The sequence below is a fragment of the Lepidochelys kempii genome, chromosome 1 (assembly GCF_965140265.1).
Source record: "Lepidochelys kempii isolate rLepKem1 chromosome 1, rLepKem1.hap2, whole genome shotgun sequence".
NCBI classification, from domain to species: Eukaryota; Metazoa; Chordata; order Testudines; family Cheloniidae; genus Lepidochelys; species Lepidochelys kempii.
The window spans coordinates 122,123,934-122,151,176 of NC_133256.1; the positions used below are offsets into that span (position 1 = coordinate 122,123,934).

General features: G+C 41.8%; 2 protein-coding genes across 5 annotated transcripts in view; one reads left to right on the plus strand and one right to left on the minus strand.

Moving 5' to 3' along the window:
- The window catches only part of CYFIP1 (cytoplasmic FMR1 interacting protein 1), a 131,065-nt gene that overhangs the window by 10,085 nt on the left and 93,737 nt on the right, over positions 1-27,243 (minus strand). For all 4 annotated transcript variants that reach the window (XM_073353192.1, XM_073353183.1, XM_073353210.1 and 1 more), the window contains 3 exons: positions 16,695-16,838; positions 14,326-14,416; positions 4,342-4,472 (listed from right to left, as the gene is read on the minus strand). In XM_073353192.1, the coding sequence (XP_073209293.1) occupies positions 4,342-4,472; positions 14,326-14,416; positions 16,695-16,838 (366 nt within the window). The remainder of the gene's footprint in view (positions 1-4,341; positions 4,473-14,325; positions 14,417-16,694; positions 16,839-27,243) is intronic.
- On the plus strand, positions 21,088-26,562 carry LOC140914684 (fibronectin type III domain-containing protein 9-like). Its single transcript, XM_073353136.1, has 2 exons — positions 21,088-21,545; positions 24,001-26,562. Exon 2 carries the CDS (start codon positions 24,139-24,141, stop codon positions 24,799-24,801), a length of 663 nt encoding a protein of 220 aa, XP_073209237.1. The 5' UTR covers positions 21,088-21,545; positions 24,001-24,138; the 3' UTR covers positions 24,802-26,562.

A 27,243-nucleotide genomic window follows, 5' to 3' on the forward strand; every position in this document is an offset into this window, starting at 1 on the left:
TGGGGGTCGCTGGATCTAGTGCAGAGGGGATTGCGATATTGACCTCGAGTGTCTCGTCAAAGTGAGTGCTTTGATGACTCAGGGTGCCGAGGAGCTGACTGCATAAGGCCTGGCGAGGAAGACTGGGGAGGGGACCTGCAATCTTTTCCCACTGTTCTCAGCACCCAGTGGCCTGATGTGATACGGGACCACACCAGGCTGAAATAGGAGAGTTGTCTGGAAACAAGGGGCGGGGGAAGGGGCAGGATTTGGTATGGGAACTGATAGAACACCCCTCAAGTGTGCCCCTTCAAAAAAATTCTGCTTGGGACCTTGTGGAGGTCTGTGAGAGCCCAGTAATGAGGTAGAGGTGAAAGGTGGCTGTGGCACGTGCTCTTAACCCCTGCCTCGTTTCTTAAACGGGTCTTGGCGAGACAGAGCCGGGAAGCAGACCAGGGTGCTTTCGCTAAGATGCAGGGGCATAGAAGCCCAGGGGCCACTGATGGTGGCTCTAGAATCTGTCAGGCCAGGGAACTCCGCATCTGTCTGTTCAGAGAAGAGGGAAGCTCAAACGGAAGGTCCTGAATGGGCTGCTGAACCTCGAGTGATCGTCCTGAGGGTTGGAGTCAAGAGCAGCTTTGCATGACCACTGCTGATGCCTTTATTCTATCAGCTATGTCAAGGGAAGCCTGAAGGGAGGCCCTGGCTAGTCTTCCCTTTCTCCATCAGGGCGGAGAATTCCTGTCTGGATTCCTGTGGCAGAGAGTCCTTGAATTTTGACAGAGCGGCCCTTCTCTCAGACGCCACCAAGTACAAACGACTGGAAGGCGGTCCTGATACCGGGGGGATATCCAATAGATTCCAAAAAGGCCATTGGTCTGGCACTGATCACTGCCCACTGGGCCAGGCGCCTGGAGGAGCACCCCCACCGGGATCAGATGGACCGTAGGTTGGGTACTGCTATTGGTCCCTCGGTTGGGTGCAGGACTCCACCTCTGACTCTGAGGACAAGTTGGCTCGAGAGGACCCTGGGGGATGGTACCCCTCGCTTCCGTCAGCCAGAGCCGAGGGTCCAGGGAACAGCGCTGGAGCAGGAAGTCTTCGCTAACATCAGCAGGTTGGTATCAGTGCTGGATAGGAGCTTGGGGCAATATGCTTCCTTCTGCTTGATGACCTCACCGGTGCCAGAACTTGCTCCGCTGGGGTCTGCGGAACCAGGAGAGCCATTAGGTCCCTGACTGCTGCAAATGTCTCTGGGGCGGACAGCACCGCGTCCCACTGGCACCACAACGTTCACCCGGTGTCCGAGGATGGTGCTGCACTGGACTTATGAGCAGGGTGGAGTCGACGGTGCTGCTTGCCGGCATACAGGAGTCGCTGCTGGAATAGCACTCCACACTAATGCTGAGGTACTCAGCGCAGAGTCCGACCGGCTTGGCTCGGACTTTGGTCTGAGTGCAGCTTCCATCAGGATGTACCTTAGCTTAGCCCGCCTGTCCTTTTTCATATGAGGCTTGAACTGGCAGCAGATCTGGCAACGTTCTCGTATGTGAGCCTCCCCCAGACACTTCAGACACCTGGAGTGCAGGTCACTCACCGGCATGGGCATGCCTCAGGAGGCGCAGGGTTTGAAGCCCAGATACTGGGGCATGCCAGGCCCCAAGGGCAGAGGATGTTCTTCTAAGCAAGTGGGGGTCTACGTGTATAACACTACTACTAGAAGAGATAAACTGAAGGTAACTAAACTCGTGAAAGAACAGAACAACAGAACCACCCACGAATGCCTGGCCAAGGCAAGGGAAGTTGTTCCAGTGGCGGTCACAGGCGGTAAAGAAGGAACTGAGAGGGCACGGGGCCGCCTAGGGCCCTTATACTGGCGCATGGCACCAGAGGGTACTAGAGCCAGCCTGACGGATACCGCTGAGGGAAAGATCTGCAGCGACTGCGCACACAGCGTGCGCACACTAACGTGGAATGGAAATCAGCAAGCACTCAAAGAAGAACAAGGTCTTATAATGGGAAGTGTCACACACATTAAACTAGAGGCGTCGCCACCTGTGCCACTTCCCCCCTTTATACTGCCTTGTATCCACCTGAGGGTCACAAAGCAGCACATAATTTAACCTCACAACATCCCTGTGTATCCTTATTTTACAGACAGGGAAAACTGAAGCAAAAAGAGAGAGAGAGACTTGGTCACACAGCAAGTCTTTGGCCCAGATCTCCTTAGCTCCCACACCATACAGCCCATTGTACATTATCTAAGAGCATAAGGAGGACATACTGGGTCAGACCACTGGTCCATCCAGCCCCCAGTATCCTGTCTTCCGTCTGTGGCCAATGGCAGGTGCCCCAGAGGGAATGAACAGAACAGGTAATCATTGAGTGAGCCATCCTCTGTCGCCAATTCCAAGTTTCTGGCAAACAGAGGCTATGGATATTCAGAGCATGAGGTTGCATCTGTGCCCATCCTAGTAATAGCCATTGATGGACCCTTATCCTCCCTGAACTTATTTAGTTCTTTTTTGAATCCTGTTATATAGCTTTAGCCTTCACAACATCCTCTGGCAATTTAAAATATAAAAATAAAAATGTGTTTGAGTTGCTATTGCAGCCTTGGCAGATATACTGCCTGACCCTCAGCTAGTACTTAATAGTGATGTTGTGTTACATTGTGTACTTAAGAACATCTAGAAGCTCATTGATGAAGTCTGTTGTGCCAGTTCACTCTGTTCTTCAGTTAAATATAGAGCCACATAAATTCTTGATATGCTAATGTTTATGTTTCTAAAGAGAAAAAAACAGCTCCCTCATTTTCTTTGTCATCTAGTCATTTGTTACACAAACTCTGAGTTTAAAGAACAAACGGAATATTCCATATGTGATCTCCCTTTCCCCTACCAATCTGTCCCCTCCACACAGGGGTATGGGAATTTAACAGAAATTCAAGAATTTTAAAACAGAAATAAGTAGGATGTATCCATTTCAAGCCGTCAACAACCTGAAGACCACCTTATGTGCCACATTAGTTTCTATACATGAATCATGGAATACAAATCCAGTACATTGTTATTCCTCTTTTTAGATACCTGAGAGGCACTCAGATTTTATGACAATAAGAGACCAGAAGTACCCATACAGAGAGAACTAATTACTGCCTTCCTCCAAAAAACACTAAGCAAAACCTGGAGCACAGGATAAGAAGATTACTATATGGTATAGAGAACAGTGTATTGAAAATATTGCAACCACAGACAGCCAACTTAGTACAGATGGGATTTGGAAGTTGTATCTGTTTTCACTGGTACAATATTTTCAGATGCACTCTTCCATCACATGGAGTTCCAAGGGGGCATGCACAAATTCATGGTTGGTGTAGTGCCATCTCACGGACATTCAATAACCCACATAGGAAGAGCAATGGCTTTAACACCTGAGGTATGATTGACAGTATATGGAGAAACAAGGATTTAAATTTCTACTTTCCCTAAATGAGTTTATTTCAAAATGTCCACTAGAATTGCAGATGTTAGAGATGGGAAAAACCTTTCAAGCCTAGTCCACTCCCACTGCTAATGCAGGACTGTGCAAAGCAGTAGGTGTTCTACATTTTTTCCCCAGTCAAGTGGTAAATGTCTCAAGCTATGGGGACTACATACTCTCTTAAGCAGACTATGCCATGTTTCACGGCAAAAATGATGTACCAGATCTAACAACAAAACATGAGGCAAAGAGTTTTACCAAATGTGTTCTTTTAGGCTCTTGGATTTTTACATACAATTTCAATAGCTTGTGTGATTAGTGCTAGCAGAAGATAATATAAACCATACAGTCATGATTACATTTTAATTTTAAGTAGAGGGGCTTATATTATGTAGACAAAGAGAGGGTACTCCTTGTTTGTGAGCCAAAGCTCTCTTCTGATTATTTCGCACTTTTATTCTAGGACTGGTATTCCCTACCTTCTCCGTTTCCATCTGCTACCACTGTGGCAATTTACCTTTGCTTGTGAAGTTAAGATGCATAGACCCACCCCAACCTTCAGGATGCACAGACCCATCCCCAACCACCCATAAACTGGACAGCAAGGGGAGCTGAGAAAGAAGTGGAGCTGGCACTGTTGTCCTCAGCATTCAACTATGTCCATACATTGGTACCGAGTCTGAGCTTTGCAAGGCTGTAAGAGAGAACTCACCAATGTTTCTGCACCCAGAAGATATTTTTTCTAAAGGGAGATTTTTCTGCAATTGCAGAAAACTTTCCAACGTTATGTCTGTAGTTTTCACTTAAGGCATCAATGACTGATTTTTGAAGAATGTTTTTAGATACATATGGTGTTAGAGTAACTTCCTAAGCACCTACCAGACTCTGTTCGATGAGTAGACAGAAGAGCACAGCATTTCCCACTTCCCGCAAATTCTGGAAACACACAGTCTTCAGTTCTGCATATTCGACAATGTCCTTCAGCTGATGGTGGAAAAATTCCAGGATACCTGAGATGTGTGTGTGTGTATATATATATATATAAAAAAAAAAAAAAAAAGAAAAAAGGTGAAAACCTTTGAGCAGTCAAGGCTAATTATTTCAATAGTTATCACATACACATCTATTAGCTTGCTGAAATCAGCTGATAAAAAATCTAGTTAAGTGGATAAAATCATATGGAGCAGAAATAGTTTCCCCTTTACCAAAACAGCAGATAGTGGGGTGAGATGTGGAGTGGAACAAGAGGGAAAAGTTGATGTAGATATCAAGTCCCTCACTGGCTCACTGAGGATGAATATAATTGTAGAGCTTTGTACAACTTTTTTTCTAGTAGCATCTTTCATGCAAGGAATGCAAGCCAAGTCTACAGAAGGCAGGGGGCAGGGGGATGGGAGAACACATGGAACTGTATCCAGCAAGACAGTGACCCTGAAAAGGATTTGGGATCATAGTGGTCAAACAACTGAAGATGCGCTCCCAGTGGAATGCACCTTATATCTAATTTGAATTTGTCTGACTAACTTCCAGCTATTGGTTCTTGTTTTGCCTTTTTCTGCTAGGTTAAAGAGCCCTTTAGGACTTGGTATTTTCTCCCCACCAAGGTACTTACACACCATTATCAAGTTACTTTGATCTTCTGTTAATAAGGGTTAATATTTTGTATACTAAAATAAAATACTGGGTATTCTATATCCACCCCAAGCGATAGAGCTCCTTGCAGCCACTCTGAAAAAACATCTGCTTCCTTTGCACAGCCCCAGGCTCCATAAAGGATATGCTGTTAAAGGAGTGTGTGTTATAAACAGACATTTAGCTGGGTCCCATTTCACACACTGCTATCCTTCACCTGCACTTGAAATTATGGCTTAAGAGCTGCATATTACCTATTTTAGTTTATTTCAGTAAAAAAAAACCTACAAGAAGCAAATAAGACACAAAAAAGGTTTTGATGAAAATATTTTTAGTGTTCAGTTTTACACGATGCTTAATAATAAATCCCTGAAAGCTTATTATATTGTTTTACCAAACAGTGAGCTTGTTTTTAATCCATGCTCTGGATCTACAATTTAGAGTAACCACATGTCCCCGAGCACCAGGAATGTCCCGCTTTTCAGGGCCTGGCCCAGTTGGTTTTACAAACAAGGTTTTGTCCCAGATTTTTTTTTTTTTAAATAAATTCCTGAGACAGTGAAACTGTCAGCAGGATGGCTGAGGGCAAGGACTACCTCCAGCTCTCCTGTCACACACTGCCACTCTGCTCTCTCATCACAGTCCCTGCCATGGGACTTCCCAGAGACGTACCACACACACACACACACACACACACTTGAGTCAGCCTCCCCAGCTCCGAGTCAGACTCATCCTGCCTAGAATCATAGAATATCAGGGTTGGAAGGGACCTCAGGAGGTCATCTAGTCCAACCCCCTGCTCAAAGCAGGACCAATCCCCAACTAAATCATCCCAGCCAGGGCTTTGTCAAGCCTGACCTTAAAAATATCTAAGGAAGGAGATTCCACCACCTCCCTCGGTAACGCAGTTCCAGTGTTTCACCACCCTCCTAGTGAAAAAGTTTTTCCTAATATCCAATCTAAACCTCCCCCACTGCAACTTGAGACCATTACTCCTCGTTCTGTCATCAGCTACCACTGAGAACAGTCTAGATCCATCCTCTTTGGAACCCCCTTTCAGGTAGTTGAAAGCAGCTATCAAATCCCCCCTCATTCTTCTCTTCCACAGACTAAACAATCCCAGTTTCCCTCAGCCTCTCCTCATAAGTCATGTGTTCCAGTCCCCTAATCATTTCTGTTGCCCTCCGCTGGACTCTTTCCAATTTTTCCACATCCTTCTTGTAGTATGGGGCCCAAACCTGGACACAGTACTCCAGATGAGACCTCACCAATGTCGAATAGAGGGGAACAATCACGTCCCTCGATCTGCTGGCTATGCCCTTACTTATACATCCCAAAATGCCATTGGCCTTCTTGGCAACAAGGGCACACTGTTGACTCAGTTCAGCTTCTCATCCACTGTAACCCCTAGGTCCTTTTCTGCAGAACTGCTGCCTAGCCATTCGGTCCCTAGTCTGTAGCGGTGCATAGGATTCTTCCATCCTAAGTGCAGGACTCTGCACTTGTCCTTGTTGAACCTCATCAGATTTCTTTTGGCCGATCCTCTAATTTGTTTAGGGCCCTCTGTATCCTATCCCTACCCTCCAGCATATCTACCTCTCCTCCCAGTTTAGTGTCATCTGCAAACTTGCTGAGGGTGCGATCCACACCATCCTCCAGATCATTTATGAAGATATTGAACAAAACCGGCCCCAGGACCGACCCTTGGGGCACTCCACTTGATACCGGCTGCCAACTAGACATGGAGCCATTGATCACTACCCATTGAGCCCAAAAATCTAGCCAGCTTTCTATCCACCTTATAGTCCATTCATCCAGCCCATACTTCTTTAACTTGCTGGCAAGAATACTGTGGGAGACAGTGTCAAAAACTTTGGTAAAGTCAAGGAACAACACGTCCACCGCTTTCCCCTCATCCACAGAGCCAGTTATCTCGCCATAGAAGGCAATTAGATTAGTCAGGCAGGACTTGCCCTTGGTGAATCTATGCTGACTGTTCCTGATCACTTTCCTCTCCTCTAAGTGCTTCAGAATTGATTCCTTGAGGACCTGATCCATGATTTTTCCAGGGACTGAGGTGAGGCTGACTGGCCTGTAGTTCCCAGGATGCTCCTCCTTCCCTTTTTTAAAGATGGGCACTACATTAGCCTTTTTCCAGTTGTTCGGGACTTCCCCGGATCACCATGAGTTTTCAAAGATAATGGCCAATGACTCTGCAATCACATCCGCCAACTCCTTTAGCACTCTCGGATGCAGCGCATCCGGCCCCATGGACTTGTGCTCGTCCAGCTTTTCTAAATAGTCCTGAACCACTTCTTTCTCCACAGAGAGCTGGTCACCTCCTCCCCATGCTGTGCTGCCCAGTGCAGTAGTCTGGGAGCTGACCTTGTTCGTGAAGACAGAGGCAAAAAAAGAATTGAGTACATTAGCTTTTTCCACATCCTCTGTCACTAGGTTGCCTCCCTCATTCAGTAAGGGGCCCACACTTTCTTTGACTTTCTTCTTGTTGCTAACATACCTGAAGAAACCCTTCTTGTTACTCTTAACATCTCTTGCTAGCTGCATCTCCAGGTGGGATTTGGCCTTCCTGATGTCACTCCTGCATCCCCGAGCTATATTTTTATACTCTTCCCTGGTCATTTGTCCACTCTTCCACTTCTTGTAAGCTTCTTTTTTGTGTTTAAGATCAGCAAGGATTTCACTGTTAAGCCAAGCTGGTCGCCTGCCATATTATTCTTTCTACACATCGGGATGGTTTGTCCCTGTAACCTCAATAAGGATTCTTTAAAATACAGCCAGCTCTCCTGGACTACTTTCCCCCTCATGTTACTCTCCCAGGGGATCCTGCCCATCAGTTCCCTGAGGGAGTCAAAGTCTGCTTTTCTGAAGTCCAGGGTCTGTATTCTGCTGCTCTCCTTTCTTCCCTGTGTCAGGATCCTGAACTCAACCATCTCATGGTCACTGCCTCCCAGGTTCCCATCCACTTTAGCTTCCCCTACTAAATCTTCCCGGTTTGTGAGCAGCAGGTCAAGAAGAGCTCTGCCCCTAGTTGATTCCTCCAGCACTTGCACCAGGAAATTGTCCCCTACCCTTTCAAAAAACTTCCTGGATTGTCTGTGCACCGCTGTATTGCTCTCCCAGCAGATATCGGGGTGATTGAAGTCTCCCATGAGAACCAGGGCCTGCGATCTAGTACCTTCCGTGAGTTGCTGGAAGAAAGCCTCGTCCACCTCATCCCCCTGGTCTGGTGGTCTATAGCAGACTCCCACCTCGACATCACCCTTGTTGCTCACACTTCTAAACTTAATCCAGAGTCACTCAGGTTTTTCTGCAGTTTCATACTTGAGCTCTGAGCAGTCATACTGCTCCCTTATATACAGTGCAACTCCCCCACCTTTTCTGCCCTACCTGTCCTTCCTGAACAGTTTATATCCATCCGTGACAGTACTCCAGTCATGTGAGTTATCCCACCAAGTCTCTGTTATTCCAATCACATCATAATTCCTTGACTGTGCCAGGACTTCCAGTTCTCCCTGCTTGTTTCCCAGGCTTCTTGCATTTGTGTATAGGCACTTGAGAGAACTCACTGATCATCCCTCTTTCTCAGTATAAGGCAGGACCACTGCCCTCTCACATGCTCCTGCTCGTGCTTCCTCCCGGTATCCCACTTCCCCACTTACCTCAGGGCTTTGGTCTCCTTCCCCCGGTGAACCTAGTTTAAAGCCCTCCTCACTAGGTTAGCCAGCCTCTGGCAAGGTGGAGGAATTCAAATCCTTGATTGATTCAAATTAGGGTGAAACTTTGTAAAACTAATTTTAATATTTATGCTACTGCAACTTTAGATTAAAGCTCTTTATGAATTAAGTTATAAATGCCAGAATGAGCATGGGATGACGGTGGTTATTAAATGACACTACCAGTATTCCCCACATGCAATCACCACCTTACCCAGAGGGTGAACAAATTCCCCCTACAGCTCTGACTATGCAAGTCAGATGCTATGGAACCACGAAACAACAATTGTACAAACAGCAGTATTTGCTTGAGATCAGAGCAGAAAATATCTTCAAGTTCTGGCTAGTGCTTCAGTGACCCCAACCTTTATCTACATCTGACCACATCATAAGAAGTACATATGTTGCTTTTGGAAAAGATTAAGCAATATACAACAAAAAAGGAGGAAACCCTTCTAGGAGCCTTTAAAAAAAGCTCAGATCACCAAAGAGCCCTGGCAGCGACAGTCTTATTTCTTTGTCTGCAGCATTCCTTCTCCCCACTGCTAATTTGTGAACATAAATACAATATGCACATTTGTAAGTTATTGAATCATCTGAATATACACAATATCCCCAAGATAAAAACATTTAGTTTTTTTTCCAGGCTAACAGTAATTTTAATTAAATCCCTTCATTTGTACAAGGCTGGGGAGGGTAGGTGTAACTAGGAAGTATTTAATGTTATTCATACGTATAACCTCTGCAGCTGTCTTACATCACTCTCATCAGAAACAAAGGTTGTTTGACATAAAATGTATTTCGTAAATGCAGAGGATTAACAAAGGATTAGGCCCCATCTCTGCTTCCTAAATCCTATCTCAAAAGAGCTCACATGGCAGATGTCACATTTCAGTGATGTGGTCTAGCTTTCTAAATTAATTAGCACACAGATTAAGTCGACATAGGCAATTTAAAACGGGTTGGGTTTCTCCATTTCTTTCCTTTTCTATAAAACTATCCTGGTTCATAGCTAAAAGCTCTGATCAACCATGTCCCAACGGTCCAAAAGAACACAAAATTTGCCACCTATGGTATGTTTAAAGTATAGACTAATGACATTTGTTCTTTGAAAGAACTAAGCTGGGCTCTATGATTTTCCGCACAGTGCCTGTTGGGTTTTTATTATTAAATGAAATCTCTGCTACTGTTCATTATAAAATGCCTCCTAAGAAGCAGGGTCCTATGGCATAACCTTTAATTTTACGTTCTCTCATAGAGCTTTTAATACAAACTCTGGCCCTGACCATGCAAAGAAATACACACACACTTAACTTCATGTGCTTTGTGTCCCATTGACTTCAGCTGGATTATGCTCAGCGCACAAGGTTAAGCACATGTATTTGTTCTTGAATGATCAGGGCCTGCATGTATTACACCCATTGGTTATTGTATTCACTGAACAAAAATTATGTTATTCATATCTAGTAGATTGCTTATTGTCTAACCAAGACCATTTTGTTTTTCATCTGATGAAAATGCTGTTTCAATTTCTGCCTTGTTTTCTGACAATTAATTAGAATATTTTTTTCCCATCCAGTACATATAGAGATTTGAAGGCCATCTCCAAGGCAATCAGCTTTCAAATGACCTCAGTGAAATTCTTTCATTTTCCTTTCTGCAATGAAATCTCAAATTCAGAATACTAAACACTTGAAAGTAAAGCTTCATTTTGATAAGTAAACTACTATCAGACCTTTCAAAGGGGCCTTCCCTTCCTTCTCCCTTCCTCCTCAATAGTCCCTGCCTTCTCCTGCCTGCCTCTGACATACATCCCCTCCCCAATACACTCATGCGAGTACCCTGTGGGCCCCTGCATCCCTCCAAATTCCCTCCCCAAAGGAGAGTCTTCAGAGTAACCTACAACATACTTCCTTGCAGTCTTACTGCAGCAGGCTTCCAGTGAGCTTCCTCCCCCCATCCTCTTTCCCACAGATGAGCTCCTGCTTCCATAGCCCCCAGTTTGTTTAAAAAAAACCAAAGAACCAGTTGCTGTCAAAGCCCTTCTGCTGTGTCCTGGAACTCCAGTTTTTGTGCACTCAGGGCACTTTCCCTGAAGAGGCAACTCCCCAAATTCCTGTGGGAGAGACTTCACCTGCAGTGAAACATTCCCAAATATTTTAAAGGACAGAAAAAAAATATTTTAAAGGACTGTTTAAAAAACAGTTTCAGTGTGATTCAGGGATTCTCTTGGATCATACCTTGTCCTAGGCCAGTTTTTGCCTCTCTGACTCCATTTTCATATGTATTTTCAAATTTAGTCACAAAATTTGACATACACCTTTAAAAAAAAGTTTACTCCAATGCAATCTTCGGTGGTAATTTTATTTATTTAATAATAATTTTTTAAAAGTCTATCCCCTCTCTCAGTTTATATTTTGGAAGGCTCCGTCTTTACCCCTCCCTCCCTTGGCAGGTTCTCCAGCAGTAGCACAAGTCTAACCCTATCACTGCAGCAGCGCCTACATAAGCATGTTTTTTCTGATTCCCAAGGACATTTTAGTACGGCTAGATGATCAAAAACAACCGTAGTCGTATCCAAACACTAAAAGAAATTAGTGATAGAAAAGTAAAAGATAAATATGGGACAACTATATTTCTAAGATGACTTAAACAGATAAATTAAATATGCTTAAACATTTACAGGACAGAGTTCCTTTAAGGACTTGACAGCACCTGCAATGTCTCCCCCTCACCTCCAAAATCCTTTAGTTTAACGCAGACATAAAAATATTTATCTAAAATACAGGATGAGTAAGTTGCACACCACTTAAACACCGTTTCTATGGAAACAAAATCGTTGGCAAGGAGGTCTCTTGAACTCAGCTGCCCATATCTCCATCCTCTGTTCCTTTTAGCATGGATAAACAGTCATTAAAAATCCACACGGACAGACATGATTGGAATTGCTCAAGTCCTATATAATTAATGGCGTCCAACAAAACATTCCAAATGAAAACTCTGAGCCGTGTAACATAATTAGGGGCTTACTAAGTGTACTTAGATAGAGAATGATGGCTATTCATATGTAGATGTGAACTGGGAAATAGATTCTGAATTGATAAATGTGCAGTACTTTAAGCCAGCCCCGATCCTTATGCATTAAAGCTTTGGATCACAGCAGCAGCTTTGGTCTTTGTGGCTGAGACAATGAGAGTGATGTGTGAATGAGTTTGTACCAGACAACTAAAATAGCAGCAGAGTATCTTCAGTGATGCCCAGGCGTATGGCTAGTACAGTTGCCCATTTGTTTAAGGTACTTGTGCTGAGAGCTGTAGGAGGTGGAGGAGTGAACAGCACATAGAAGTTATGGCCTATACCGGGGTGGCCAACCTGAGCCTGAGAAGGAGCCAGAATTTACCAAAGTACATTGCCAAAGAGCCACAGTAATATGTCAGCAGCCTCCCATCAGCTCCCCCATGTTTCCAGCACCTCCCACCTGCTGGCAGCCCCACCTATCAGCGCCTCCCCGTCCCTCCCCGCACCTCCCGATCAGCTGTTTTGTGGCGTGCAGGAGGCGGGGAGACGGAGAAGCAAGGGCACTGCAGGCTTAGGGGAAGGGGTGGAGTGGGGACAGAGCCAGGAGTTGAGCAGTGAGCACCCCCCCAGCACATTGGAAAGTTGGTGCCTGAAGCTCCAGCCCCGGAGTCGGTGCCTATGCAAGGAGCTGCATATTAACTTCTGAAGAGCCACATGTGGCTCCGGAGCCACAGGTTGGCCACCCCTGGCCTATACGCTTCCCTCCACTAACGTGAGCCAAAAGGAGCAAACCATGAAAGAAACTGGTGTGGGGAAGGGTGGCACAGAAGGGAGAGGACAGAACAGTGACTGTACGGCACATGTCCCTCCCCTCTCAGTCTGCTGGGTTAGCGCTGTGTAGGCCAGAGGGAGGAAGAAACGAAGTTTTACAGGCTGGAGAGGGATGGCTACTGTCTGCAACATTTTCTCCCCACAGACAACAACACTGGTTCCCCCTTGTCGCACTAAGCTTTCCCCTCCTTCCCACCAATGAGGGTTGGGGCAGCAGCCAACAGAGATCATGAAAATATAGTATGGTTCCAGCGGGAGCAATGCTACTATTGGGGAAGAAGGTCACACAGAGAGTAAATATGGATGCCCTGAGTCTCCACACAAGTTTTCTATTCAGTTTCTTATACCACACCCATCACCTGTGGTTTCCAAGCACATTCCTGTAGTGCACTGAGGAACATGACTAGCATCTGTTTAACGAGGTTTCTCCTTCTTTCCCCCGCAAAGGGAAGATGACATGTTATTTTTTCTAAATGTATGCTACACTATGGTTTTTTATTAGTGAAAACCAGGTCGAGGAAAGGCACATGGCACTTGGAAAGGAAAGTGCTGAGGTTTGAGAAAGTTTAGCTCCAAAAGAAGGCAGCTCTGTCTCCTACACAAATGAGTTTTACCCTTTCTGAGTTTTACTCTTCCTGCAGAAAGAGTCCTGAGCAAATTTCTCCAAGGAGCCCAGGCCACTTCTTCCTTGCTGCTCATTCCTTAGGGCAGGAAGGACCCCGTCCCCAAAAAGAATCTTCTGAAGGAATCTCGCCGAGGTGAAATTCAGCTTCCTAATCCTTATTCAGGCTTTCCCCACATAGGGGCCTACGTGACTCTATGTATGGTAGCACCTATTGCTTATTCCTAAATCCAGGCACAAAGACATCTAAACCCTTCAAATTTTTATAATGGTTAATTGATATGACTCATCCATTTCTATGCTCCAAAGAGAAAAACAGGAAGGAACACTTAGCAAATCTTTGATTTGGTTCAGCCTTTGCAATGAAAGTCAAATATGCTATGGGGAGCAAAATCAACCTCATTCCAGTTAATAAACCTAAGTAACACAGGAAAAATAAAAGAATGCTCAAAAAGGTGGGTGGCAAATATAAGGATTCATTTGTGTTGTTAGAAGTTGTAGAAAAGGGATGTTTGGAGGTAGGAAAGCCGTTTCAAAATTGGAATCAACAATATGACAAATACTAATTACCAATTAATTCTCTCTTGTATGGCATCCAGCTTCCAGAGCAGCTTCTTCTCCTGCAACTACTGTGACTCATTAAATGGCTAGGATGCCCCCACCAAACCTTAAACTTAATTATTTGCAGAACTATATCCCAGTTTGCACTGAGTACTCCTTCAAAGATTGTCTAATAAACCGTATATTACATCTGACAAGGACAAGAAATGAGCAGGAAACTTTTCCAGAGAACTGGGAACTAGAGATTGCCAGGCAGGGAACCCTATGCAAGTATGAAAGATAGCAACAGAAAATTTGGAAACAATTCCTATTCTGCCCCAACACTCATTGCCCAATGGCTATTTGAGAGCAAATAATTTACAACGAGATGTACATACATGAATTGTTTATAAAAAAATATACTGGAAGCCAGGAATTAATGTCCTCTTATTAATTCAATGGTGGTAACATCATAGGTAAACCAACCTGGAGAGCCATATTCATGTCTAGGTAATCTACAGATTTTAGGCATCACTTCCATCAAGGTCTTCACATACTGAAGAATTGTGCCCTGCAGCTAAGGGAAGACAGACATGCATAACAATATTATTGTTGTGGAACTAACGAAGACGACATTTATGCAGTTCATTCTACATATGCACTGAATATGCTCTAAAATCTTATGTTTCTTAACTCTGTATGTCCTACAGTTCTTCCTATAGTCTTTGCACTGCTTAAAGAAACAGCTTTTTAAAAGAAATGATTGTAGTTGCATCTTCTTTAAAAAAAAAAGGAAGGAAGGAAGTGAGGAATTACAGCAGTTCTAATGAACTCTTCAAGTGACTATTAGAGTTACCATTTCACAGTTTTTAACCACAGCACCCAAACCGTGAAGAGCAACTGAACTGGGTGACAGTACACAGCCCTGATCCTGCCAATGATCCTGATCCTTATGTACATAAATAACTTTATGCATGCAGGTAATCCCAGTGACTTCAATGTGACTACTCGTGTATGTTAAATTCCTCATGTGCGTGAAGGGTTGCAGGTTTGGGGTCTAAACGGTCACGCTGTACAAATGTATTAAAACTGAATTGGTCATAGGTATCGAAGACAAACGTATCGCTTCCCCCAACACATTTTTTCCTTCACTGTATTGCTAATTTTTGACTTAGAAAGGCTTCAATTAAAAAAAAAAAGTTACTGGTTTAAGGTTTCTATCATCAAATGATCAGAGGACTTCATATCTGAGCATGTTATAAACAGATGTGCATTATTTAGATATTATTAACCACTCTCGGTGTGTGTTACAGTGGCAACAGCACAATAACCAAGGCCAACAGAAAAATCTTATCTAGGAAACAAAGGCCCAAAACATATATAAAAAGTTACATTATTCATTCATTTATTTTTTAAGGTTGCAAATCAAGCACTTATGAGTTAGGAAATGCCAGAATTAAGGATGCCCCAGCAACATGAATTCAGGCCCCCTTGTGCATAGGTACTGTGGTTCTGTCTTTAATTACATTCTCACATACCATTCAGTACACAGGTCTCTCCTCCCATCCAACCCCATATCCCAGCCTGTCTCTTAATGTTGCCTCTTGGATATCTTCTAATTTGGCCAAAACCAAACTTTCTCATCTTCCCTCCCAAAGCTTCTCCACTTACCCACTCTCCATTGCTGTCAACACCATCACCAATTTGGTGGTTGTTCTGGAGTTTCCCCTCCCTTGCCCAACACCTCCAAGCCCATAACCAAATCCCACTGCTTCTTCCTCCTCAACATCGTCAAGATCTATCCTTTGCTTTCCATCCCCATAGCCAAATCCTTCATTCAGGCTCTCAGCAAAAGGAAGGATGGTCCAGTGGTTACAGCACCAGCCTAGGACTTGGGAGACTTGGGTACAATTCCCTGCTCCACCACAGAATTCCCCCGTGAGCTTCAGCAGTCACTTAGCCTCTCTGTGCTTCAGTTCCCTCATCTACAAAGTGGGGATAACAATGCTTCCCTACCTCACAGAGGGCTTTTGTGAGAATAAATATATTAAAGATTGTGAAACGCTTTGAGATCTATAGATGAAAAACACTATATAGGAGTGTAGAAGTATTACATCCCACCTTGCTTAGAGCAACATTTTCAACTTTGTCCCCTGCCATCCAAACAAAATGCAGCCACTATCCTCATCTTCCTTATCTGACTAGATCATGTCACTCCCCTCGTCGAATCTTTCCATCTGCTAGTGCATCAAGTTTAAGCTTCTTGTCATTATCTTCAAAAGCCTATCCCACCCTACTCAGAGGTACAGTGCCTGTGTGGTTAAGGCACTCACCTACAATCTTGAAAGTCATGGGTTTGAGTCTCACTCACTCACACACAGAAAGGCCACCTCCAGTTTACCCAGCTTCAAAATGGGTAACTGATGCATTGGATTCAAACTTTTTTTCTTGGGACCCAGCTGAAAATTGTTGATGCCCGCGACCCAACAGAGTTGGGGATGACGGGCTCAGTATGTGGGAGGGGCTCAGGGCTGAGGCAGAGGGTTGGGATGCGGGGGTGAGGGCTGCAGGATGGGGCTGGGGATTCCCTGGATTACACCTGGATTCCCCCACCCCCACCCCAAGGATCCTGCTAGGCTGAGCCTGCCTGCACCACTCCTGGATCAGAGGCCAGAGCTTGGCATGCATGCAAGACTCTGCCCCTCTTGCTTGCTATCTTTGTGCACTTGGCGTGGAGGGGCAGGGCCCCAGGTGTTTTTGGGGCAGGCCTGGCCCTTGCACTGTGTCAGGGTTGGGTGCAGCTTCATCTCCAAGTCCGTGTCCCGTGGAAAGAGAGAGAAAATCTGTTAACATACCAGGCTTTTGACCACCTTCAGTAATTCCTCCATTACCACAGCGATGCCCTGGTACCCAAGGAGCCTGCAAATGACTTTAAAGTGAGGGGGACCAACAAAGTTCCTGTAGTTGCTGTAAATGCTGGAATATGTCAAATTCAAAGCCTGATGGGAGAAAAAAAATAGTATTAACAAAAATAACTCAATTTCCTGCACTGTCAAAATCTCTCATTGGATACAATGTACATTACTTTTTGTGCAATATTTTTAAGTAGGGCTGTCAATTAATCACAGTTAACTCATGCGATTAATGCAAAACAAATAAACTAGACTAAAAAACAGTCACAATTAATCAGTTTTAATAGCATGGTTAAACAACAACAGAATACCAATTTATATTTATTATAAATATTTTTGAATGTTTTTCTATATTTTCAAATATAATTATTTCAATTATAACAGAGAATACAAACTGTACAGTGCTTGTTTTATATTATTTTTATTACCAATATTTGCACTGTAAAAAAGATAAAACAAAATAAATGGTATTTTTCAGTTCAGCTCATACAAGTTCTGAAGTGAAATCTCCAAATGTAGAATTATTTTGTTTTACATAACTGCATTCAAAAACAAAACTATGTAAAATGTTAGCGCCTACAAGTCCACTCAGTCCTACTTCTTGTTCAGTCAATTGCTAAGGCAAACAAGTTTGTTTACATTTATGGGAGATAATGGTGCCAACTTCTTGTTTACAATGCCTCTTGAAAGTGAGTACAGGTGTTTGCATGGCACTGTTGTAGCCAGGGTTGCAAGATATTTACATGCCAGATATGCTAAACATTCGTATGCCCCATCATACTTCAACCACCATTCCAGAGGATGTGCTTCCATGCTGAATTTAAATTGGTAGTCTATTATTATTTAACAGTGTGATTAAAAAAATAGTTGTGATTAATCACAGTTTTAATAATTTGACAGTGCTATTTTTAAGCATATTAAATTATACAGAATTCAGACAGAACTTTGCCTCTTTAGCTCTAATATAGAAGATGAGTTTCAAAGCTTCCTTTTAAAACAGAAGACATGACTGACTAAAATGTTCCTTAATAAGCTGAATGTAATAAACGCTAATTGTTGATGACTGGACATCTTCCACTTACTATTTATACTACCACTATAATTCCTCCCTCAATTTTATGACTACACCATGTTAAAAGGGCACAAAAGTGGCTCAAGCTAATATCTCGGTGGTTCTCAACCAGGAGTACACGTAACAGTGGGGCTATGCAGGGATCTTCCAGGGGGTACATCAACTCATCTAGACATTTGCTCAGTTTTACAACAGGCTACATAAAAGCACTAGCGAAGACAGTACAAACTGAAATGTATACTGCTCTATATACTATACACTGAAATGTAAGTACAATAATTATATTCCAATTTATTTATTTTATAATTATATGGTTAAAATGAGAACATAAGCAATTTTTCAGTAATAGTGTGCTGTGACACTTGCGTATTTTTATGTCTGATTTTGTAAGCAAGTAGTTTTTAAGTGAGGTGAAACTTGGGTACACAAGACAAATCAGACACCTGAAAGCGATACAGTCGTCTGGAAAGGCTGAGAGCCACTGATCTAGATTACCAAACATAACTGGAGCATATCCTGGTACTGTAGTTTCACTTACAGAACATTTGGGGGGGAAAAAATCAATAGAAACTGTTACGGTTTCCATTTAATGTTGTCTCATGTAACGTTCTGAAGGCTCGAGTAAGTAAAATCAGATTTCTAAACTTAGTGATCACTACAACTAATTGATAAAGGTTCTCATTTGAGCTCATAATATCTATAAATGGACATGTGACACAGGCTGACAGAAATTCTGTCAATTAATATACAAGGCAAGATCCTTAGCTGTTCTCGATCAGTGTTTTTTTCACCTCAGTCAATATAACTATGTAGACTTATACCCTCTGAGAATCTGGAAAATGATTTCTAACTCACATTGGGGCTCGGATGAGAGCTTGCTGTCAAACTCCACTTATATGAGAGGGGTAATATTTGCAGCATGGAGAAAAGCAATCATAGGAAGTGGCAGAGATTATATTGGTTCCTTCTTTCACAGGAGCTTGCCCATCTTTTGTTTCTGCAGGTTCTGTTGGATCCGCTTTGCTTCTCCTCAGTATTCACTGATTTTAAGACATGAGTGCAAGCTAATTGTACTATTAAATCCTGGGCTGCTCAGAAAGCAGCTGTGACCAAGGTCTGGTATACACTTATAATTTTGGTTGGAATAGCTATGTTGCTCCAGGGTGTGAAAAATCCATGCCCGTGAGCATTGTAGCTATGTGGACCCCACCTTGAGTATAGACACTCTTATCACCTAGGGAGGTAGTGTTGCTATACCAACAGACAACCCCTTCTGTTGGGGTAGGCTGCATCTACACTACGGGGTTATATTGGCATAGCTATAATGCCATAGCTGTGCAGGTATAGTCCTCATAATGCAGACATGTTCCAAGAGCGCACCTAGGGAGAAGAGCGTGACCTCTCTCCGATATTGAGCCCACCACAGTTATTCATGCCCTTGCCAGTCAAGACTAGATTTTTGTAATATGCTCTCTGTGGCTATACAGTGAGGCCACTTGGGAACTAAACTAATAAGCAGGAAGCTGGATTCCACCAACTTTTGAACAACTGTCTACTAAAGAAAAGCAGTTACTTGTCAGCATTTAAAAACATGCAGCTGTTGTAAATGTATACGCTATAAAACATATAAGACATAAGATGGCCAAGTTAAATGTTGGTGTTGGAACCTTAACTTTCCCATTTCCAGACTCTGATTTTAACTGAGCAACTTTGTATTTAATATTATAAAATATGCACAGAAAATATCCAACAAGTTAACATTATTTCAGCTAACTATTACAGAAAAGGAGTTACAACCAACCAAGTATTTTTGTACTCTGGAGATCCAGAAGTTTCACTTCACCTTATTTTTAATGTTATCACATTTCTTCTGCTCAGGGAGCTGTCTCTGCTAGAGTGAACAGACTACACAGTGAAATATGTCCCTCTATCGTATTTTAAATTACAACTATTGACATCTGTTACAGATTGCATATTTATAATGATGGGGCGGGGATATTTTCTCAAATTATTTAGCCATTCTTTTTGTGAACTCAAACTGCAACAGATGTTTGGAAGATTATCAGAATCCACAAAGGACACTGCTCAGGAAGAAGCTAAAAATCCTGTTATTAGATCACAGCTGATTGAAATACTGAATTCTAAATTAACACTGACTGGCAGAGAGCCCAAAACTACAACTGAGTATTAAATGCAAAACTGCACAAACACATGCAGAAGTAGGGACTGGGAAATCAAATGGTAAAGCTTGATGAATGCTTGAAAAATATTTAATTTTACAAACCATGCTACTCCTGATTTATGCTCTTATTTCAAGTGTAGCTAGCTTGCCGCAGCAGCTTGGTTCCTGGGCTATTTTCTTGATTTGCTGTGTCCTTGCAAGAATAGGTACCCTATTTATGATTGCTAAAATAATGTATGACAGCAGATGACTCAATAAACATTCAAGTAAGAGAATAGCTGATGGAATATCCTTTCTCTCTCTTCTATTTAGGTCTTTAACTGATAATAGACAGGTCTGTAATGGAGCAACCTTAGTCTACAAGTTTGTTGCCTATTGATACTGATGAAGTACAGAGTTAATTTTCCCAAACGTTTCATAAAACATTAAACAGACTTTAAAAACCAAACACAGATGAATGCTTCAGTATACTGGATACTATAAAAAAAAATTATCCCTAAACGCAGAAGCTTTATATTTCACAGTAATGGTTTTAATTGTTGCATTCATTTGTTCTTGGGGTTTATAACTTTGTAGACTTTGAGTAACAAAAATATCTGCACTACAGAACATCCCAGTGTAGAGACGATTTTCCTTTATCAAATTATACAGTATTTTATTATTCTACAGATGTTTAGAGTGAGGAGAAAGGGTACAGCTGCATACTTCAAGGAAGAGAACAGTTATGAAAAAGCAGGCACTAAAATATTCTTCAAAAAACCAGGCAGAAGAATCAGAAATAGCCAGCCTACAAAAATACCATATTTCCCCATGAATATTTGGACATTTTACATCAAACATGTAAAGCAGTTTGGAATAATCCACCAGTAAATGATGGATTAGTGGCGCATTATAAAACTGTGACAAGGGATTATTAAAAAAATAATAATAAAAAATATTGCAGAGGAATACAAAAAGACTAAAGCAGAAACCTGAAACAGCAAAGTTCTCATTAATCACTGGGAGAAGCTTGCCTTTTTTTAAGCTATTGCTTCCCCCACATCCTTTCACTAAAAAAAAATTCCAAAAAACAAAACAAAACAAAAAAAACCAACCAAACATCCTGTTCTGCCGATGTCACAAAAGTGCTAGCCTTATTCACTCACAGCATCACTGAAGCAAGCCTAGGTACATACAGAGCTGCATGTAACTGGAGTGCTCATACACTATATTGTCCAAGAGGTAGCGAGTGAGAGAATGTATGTCTTTTTTCCTGCATGTTCTTTAAAAACCTAGGCAACAGGCTACTTAGACAAGATGTGTTCATGTACGAATTTAAGTAGAAGAGAAAGAAACAGTGTCACCAGCATCCCTGGAGAATAGAATTGCAAGTGTCAAGCAACTAGAATTTAGTTCAGAGAATCTAAGAGAGAAAACTGGCAAGTACAGATCATGAAGGAGGAAATCACCTACACAAAAGGACACAGAAAATCTCAGTTTTCAGTTTCGCAATCTCTCCATCTGAAAATCTTATTCTAAGGATTTATATCAGGAAGTGAAGGTCAGTAAAGATTTTATAATGAATAAAATACTAAGTTAATTTTTCAAACATTAGGATATCATGTTATGTACGTTACGTCTAAATAGTAAAATGTAATTAATGCTTGCTAACAAAACAAAACATTGTGATTACATTTAAAAAAAATAAAAAACCAAAATTCTACTCAAATAGCTCTGCGAATGAGATGATGGATTCTAAATATGATCAGGCAATATTTAAAAAAAATCTTTTTACTTAAAATGTAATTATCTAGGATCTATTTAACTAAAACTTGATATGGGACTCATGAGCAACTAGATGCTCTGATATTATAGTGTAGACCACCGTATAGATACCTAAGAGACTTAAGATGGATGGCCAAGTTTAGTATTATAAAAACCACTCTAGTCTGTGGTGTGCCCCCATCTGTTTATCCAATGAGTTTATTCAATGGCAAACTCATTTCTTTGAAATTGATGCAGCTGTTTCATTGCCTATATTTTATGGTGGTTAGAAAGAAGGGCACCTACATTCTCGAGGGGTAGGTTGTTTTGTTTTTGTTATTTTTTAGAACTGCCTATATAATTTAGATGGGTGTGTTGGCATTTATATTTTAAAAATATGTTTATTGTTGTATTGTAGATGAGCATATGCCTTATATTCTTCCCAAATAAGCAAAATACACAAACTGCAACTGAGAATTCTGAGAAATATGTCCCCACATATGAGTAGCAGTTTTGTTTTTTTTAAGGACTATTGTGCTTCAATGAAAATGGTGCATAAGGTACAGTTATTTTAATGTGATCCTCAGATGGGTAATTTTTCCAGTGGTTTTTCCAACTTAAAAAAAGAAAGGTAGACAGACATGTGTACTACCTCACATAAACTTCAGAATATCTGCTATGTCAGAATTTTATAAGCTTCCATTCTCAGAAAAATTTTCCAATACTAAATTGTTATTTAGACAGGAGACAGAATCCATTACATCCACAATATGAAATAATATGTTCACACTGTAGTGAAATCACTAATCTTTTATTTCATAATCATTGCGAAAGTCATTTATGCTAGTAATTTAGCATAAACATTTCAAAAACACTTAAGTGCTTAGTATATGTCTACACTGCAGCCAGGAAATGTGAACATACAGAAGGTCCTAGACAAATTAGAGGATTGGGCCAAAAGAAATCTGATGAGGTTCAACAAGGACAAGTGCAGAGTCCTGCACTTAGGATGGAAGAATCCCATGCACTGCTACAGACTAGGGACCGAATGGCTCGGCAGCAGTTCTGCAGAAAAGGACCTAGGGGTTACAGTGGACAAGAAGCTGGATATGAGTCAACAGTGTGCCCTTGTTGCCAAGAAGGCCAATGGGCATCTTGGGATGTATAGGTAGGGGCATTGCCAGCAGATCAAGGGACGTGATCGTTCCCCTCTATTCGACATTGGTGAGGCCTCATCTGGAGTACTGTGTCCAGGTTTGGGCCCCACACTACAAGAAGGATGTGGAAAAATTGGAAAGAGTCCAGCGGAGGGCAACAAAAATTATTAGGGAACTGGAACACATGACTTATGAAGAGAGGCTGAGGGAACTGAGATTGTTTAGCCTGCGGAAGAGAAGAATGAGGGGGGATTTGATAGCTGCTTTTAACTACCTGAAAGGGGGTTCCAAAGAGGATGGATCTAGACTGTTCTCCGTGGTAGCAGATGACAGAATGAGGAGTAATGGTCTCAAGTTGCAGTGGGGGAGGTTTAGGTTGGATATTAGGAAAAACTTTTTCACTAGGAGGGTGGTGAAACACTGGAATGCGTTACCTAGGAAGGTGGTGGAATCTCCTTTCTTAGAAGTTTTTAGGGTCAGCTCTCCAATAGTGCTCAATATTTAAGCCTCTGTAACTTTATACTATCAAAGTGATAAGCAATGTTGAATATCATGCTCCCTTTTCTGTTAAAGATATTTAAAATGTATGCAATTAACAAAAAAATTGTTCCATGATCTCTCATGTCAACAGACATGCGTACTACCTCATGTGTCCATTAAAAATTCTGACTGTTTAGTTTTTACACGGCAACCGAGTCAGGAGAAGATTTTCAAAAGGCACAAAGGGGAGTTAGGCACCCAACACCCACTGGAAGTCTGTGGGAGTTTAGTGCTTTATGCTCATTATGCCTCTTTTGAAAGTTTCCCTCTTAATAAACAGAAGTTTTTAAATTATGGGTAATTTCACTCCCACTGGTGTATTGTCTGACTGCAGATTCCTTAGGATTGAAATATTCAGTGATTTACACAATAGTACCAAACATTTCTGCAACTGGAAAGGTATGAAAATACTCTATGATTTATTTTTCAAACAAATGCAAGTGCCAAAGATTCTCTTTGCTTATAGATTCAGACTGATCAGATTACTTCATTTTAAATTGCCCATAGAAAAATTAAAAGCACTGTTTCCTAATAAATTACTTTTCTAAATTACAGAACACTAATGTTTAAGAGCCACATAGTTCTTCTCCGTGGTGAAGCTTCTGGGACATCTCCTTATTTTTCTGGAACTGCAACTATAATCTTCCTTTCTTGTGGGGAGACAGTTGTGAAAAAATATTGAGTGGCATCACAATGGGAGTAACAATACAAAATGTAACAGGAAGCACAGCAATGGTAATTTGGCCACCCATGGCCATTTGTGATGACAGCTTTTACAGTATTATGTATCATCCCAACAGGAACAACATGCTGTCAGGTTATTCAAGAAAAAATTTTCAGAAAGAAGAGCGAGTGCCTACTAGTCGGTCTTCATTTGTCATAGAAAACCTAACTCCACTAACCACCTACATATTGTGTGTAACCTGCCAATCTGCAAACCCCTCCAGTGACCAGTGCAGAATTTTTCACACATTAGAAGAAGATCCAGCATCTGCAAGCAACAAAAAAAAAGATCTGGCCCTGGGTATCTGGCTAACTAGCAGTATTCTGCTTCTCATCATTGCCGGGATCCTCCTTTACGGCTGCCTGCATATATGGTACCGCAAGAGACGAGAACATGTAGAAGGACAAAACATGAACTCAGAACAGGACAAGGGGGAGGCTTGGACAATAAACAAGTCACACACCCCAGAGCAGTTTAACAAGCAAGGCAGATTAGTCCAAAGTGTTGAGGGTAAGAATGCAGAAGGTATCCAACTGGCTACCATAATAGAAAATCCCTTAACTTCTAAGGAGCCTACCATGCAAACTTCTAAAAGCCAGGAATTAGTGCCGATGACAATTGGGCCATTTTAATTGGTAAACACCACTGCACAGATTAACTGTGCACCATGTGTGAAATATTTTAACCTACAGAGTTCTATACCTTTTACAGTTTGCATTTGAGGTGTTTAATTATTGCTGATGCACTCTTATCAGCATTCTTAACCACAACTGCCCCTCCCACCATCACACGCACAGCTGGGAGGGTCTCAATATTAAGGTTTAGAACTTAGTATTCTCTTGATTTGATTAAGAAAATATTATCAAGCATATAGCATAGAAATCAAAGGGTATTCTTGATTTTTGTTTTGGAGGCAGAGAATAAGGTTTATTCTAAAACGGTAAACCAAAATAAATAAATGAATGAAAAGGACAAAGGGAGAATTATTATTAAATAATAAACCAAACTGAAAATTGCATACTGAGACCTGTATTCTCATGCTGCAGGCAGCTCGAATGCCCTGTATTAAATGTCTACATCTATAATGGCCTGTCACGTTTTTTATCCACATTATTCAGAATCAGGTTGTACGTTGTACTTGACAGTTCCATTCAAAACAAGTTCTAGTTGTAGGACACCAGTTAAATTCATTGATATTCGAAAAAAAGGATTCCTATTTCACCCAATTTAAATATGCACTCAGGAAGGTGACACCAGCAAGAGGCACTCTAGTTACACCACCATGAGAGGTTAAGGTATTCAACGCTTAATGCTGCAGTTTAATGCTTAAAGCTGCAGCTATAAGAGGGAAGTGCTCATTGCACAGCATTGAAAGGGGAGATCATGAGACCCAAAACCATGACTCATGATTGCTCTTTCCCTAAACTGAAGGGGGAGAACAGAACACAATGGCAGGTCTTTATCCAGCCACCAATTTCTGTTAATGTACCAAGAGTAAAAGCAGCTAGACTATGACTGAGTACATGTATTTTTGAGATTATGGAAATTTACAGGCAACTACAGTTGTCCTGAAGATCTTGTCAACACTATCCTTGAACTGGAAATGTGGGCACCCTGGAAGAATGATACGTCCAGTGTTTTCACACATTCATCACATGCCACAGTTTTCAATCTATTAAGCACATATTTCTTCCTTTTAAATTGATATATTTTAGTGTTATTATATAATATGGTGTGTGTGTGTGTGTGTGTGTGTGGCTGTACAATATACTGTGATTTTATGCATTTGTTTTAAACTGATATTAAAAGAATGTATATTGGAACTCAACATTCACTTAGCCAGCTTGATCTATTCTAGCAGACAAAGAAGGGCAACTGTTAGCATAGCCATTGCCATCAATTTTAATGGCTTTCTGGAAGCCAAGGGGGTCTATTACAGACAGGGCTGATAATGTAGCAGCCACTTAAATACTTCACAGCAGGCTGTGTGGCTTTTCCAGCTACTCCACTCCTGAAGTGTTTCAACCATTCTGTAACTGATTCTTCAGTTTTCTTAGTGCTAAGGTAGTCATACAGATGGAAATCATAGCTGGCACAATCAGAAAACAAATTTGCTCCATTCGCTTTGCCGTTGGGAGATAACACGACATAATTGTGTGCCAAATGGATGGTGACTCTCCTTTCATAGGAATATGCTCAAAATTATATTGCTGTACTCAATTAACCTTTATACCTGGTCTGTAAATGTTTAATAATGTCACATACATTTTTTTTCAGTTGATTGTGTTGTCCTTTTGTCTTTTAAATAAACTGTGTCCGATGTTGAAAATTTACTGGTGTTTCAAATGGAGATAATTACCCAAAGCAAACACTAGCAACTGAAATAAAGTCTGCTCAGAAACTGAAGTTGTCCCTGCAGTTTTATCTCCAAAACGAATGCAGAGAAATAAACTACTGCATGCCTCTTTTTATCAACTATGATGAAATACTTGTTCTAGTTAAATTAATTCAGAGCAGAGAGACTCATATAGGGAGGAAAGATTATCCTGTGGTTATGACATAAGTCCATGAGATCAGAGACCTGGCTCTGTGCCCAGCTCTGCCAATGGCTTACAGCATGACTTTGCAAAGTTACTAATTTCTCTGTACTTCAGTTTCCTAATTTGTGACATGGGGACTGTCATCATTCCAGGCTGACTGGTGTGCCCCCTTGCAGGTAGGCATAGGGTTACAGGTGAGCCCTTACTAGATTTTCCCGATGCTAAAGAGCACCTCCCTGTGGAGGGTTTCATTTCTTAACAGAAAAGCCAAAACAGAATATAAACAAAACTTTCACTCCAGCATCTCATTTGGGTGACTAAGTCGTTCCTAGCCCTTCTGTCCCCGACCTGAGTCCAGGGCTTGTTTCCATCCAGGCTCTTTCCCCAAGATTGTCTCTGCCCCTGCGGTTAGGCCTACTGCTCCTACTGGAGTAAGACCCTTCTCTGGATTCAGAGGTCCAGGGAGGTCCAACCACTGCAACTCTTCTCTAGGACAGCAGCTGATCTTCGCCAGGGCAGTATCTTGGAGACCTC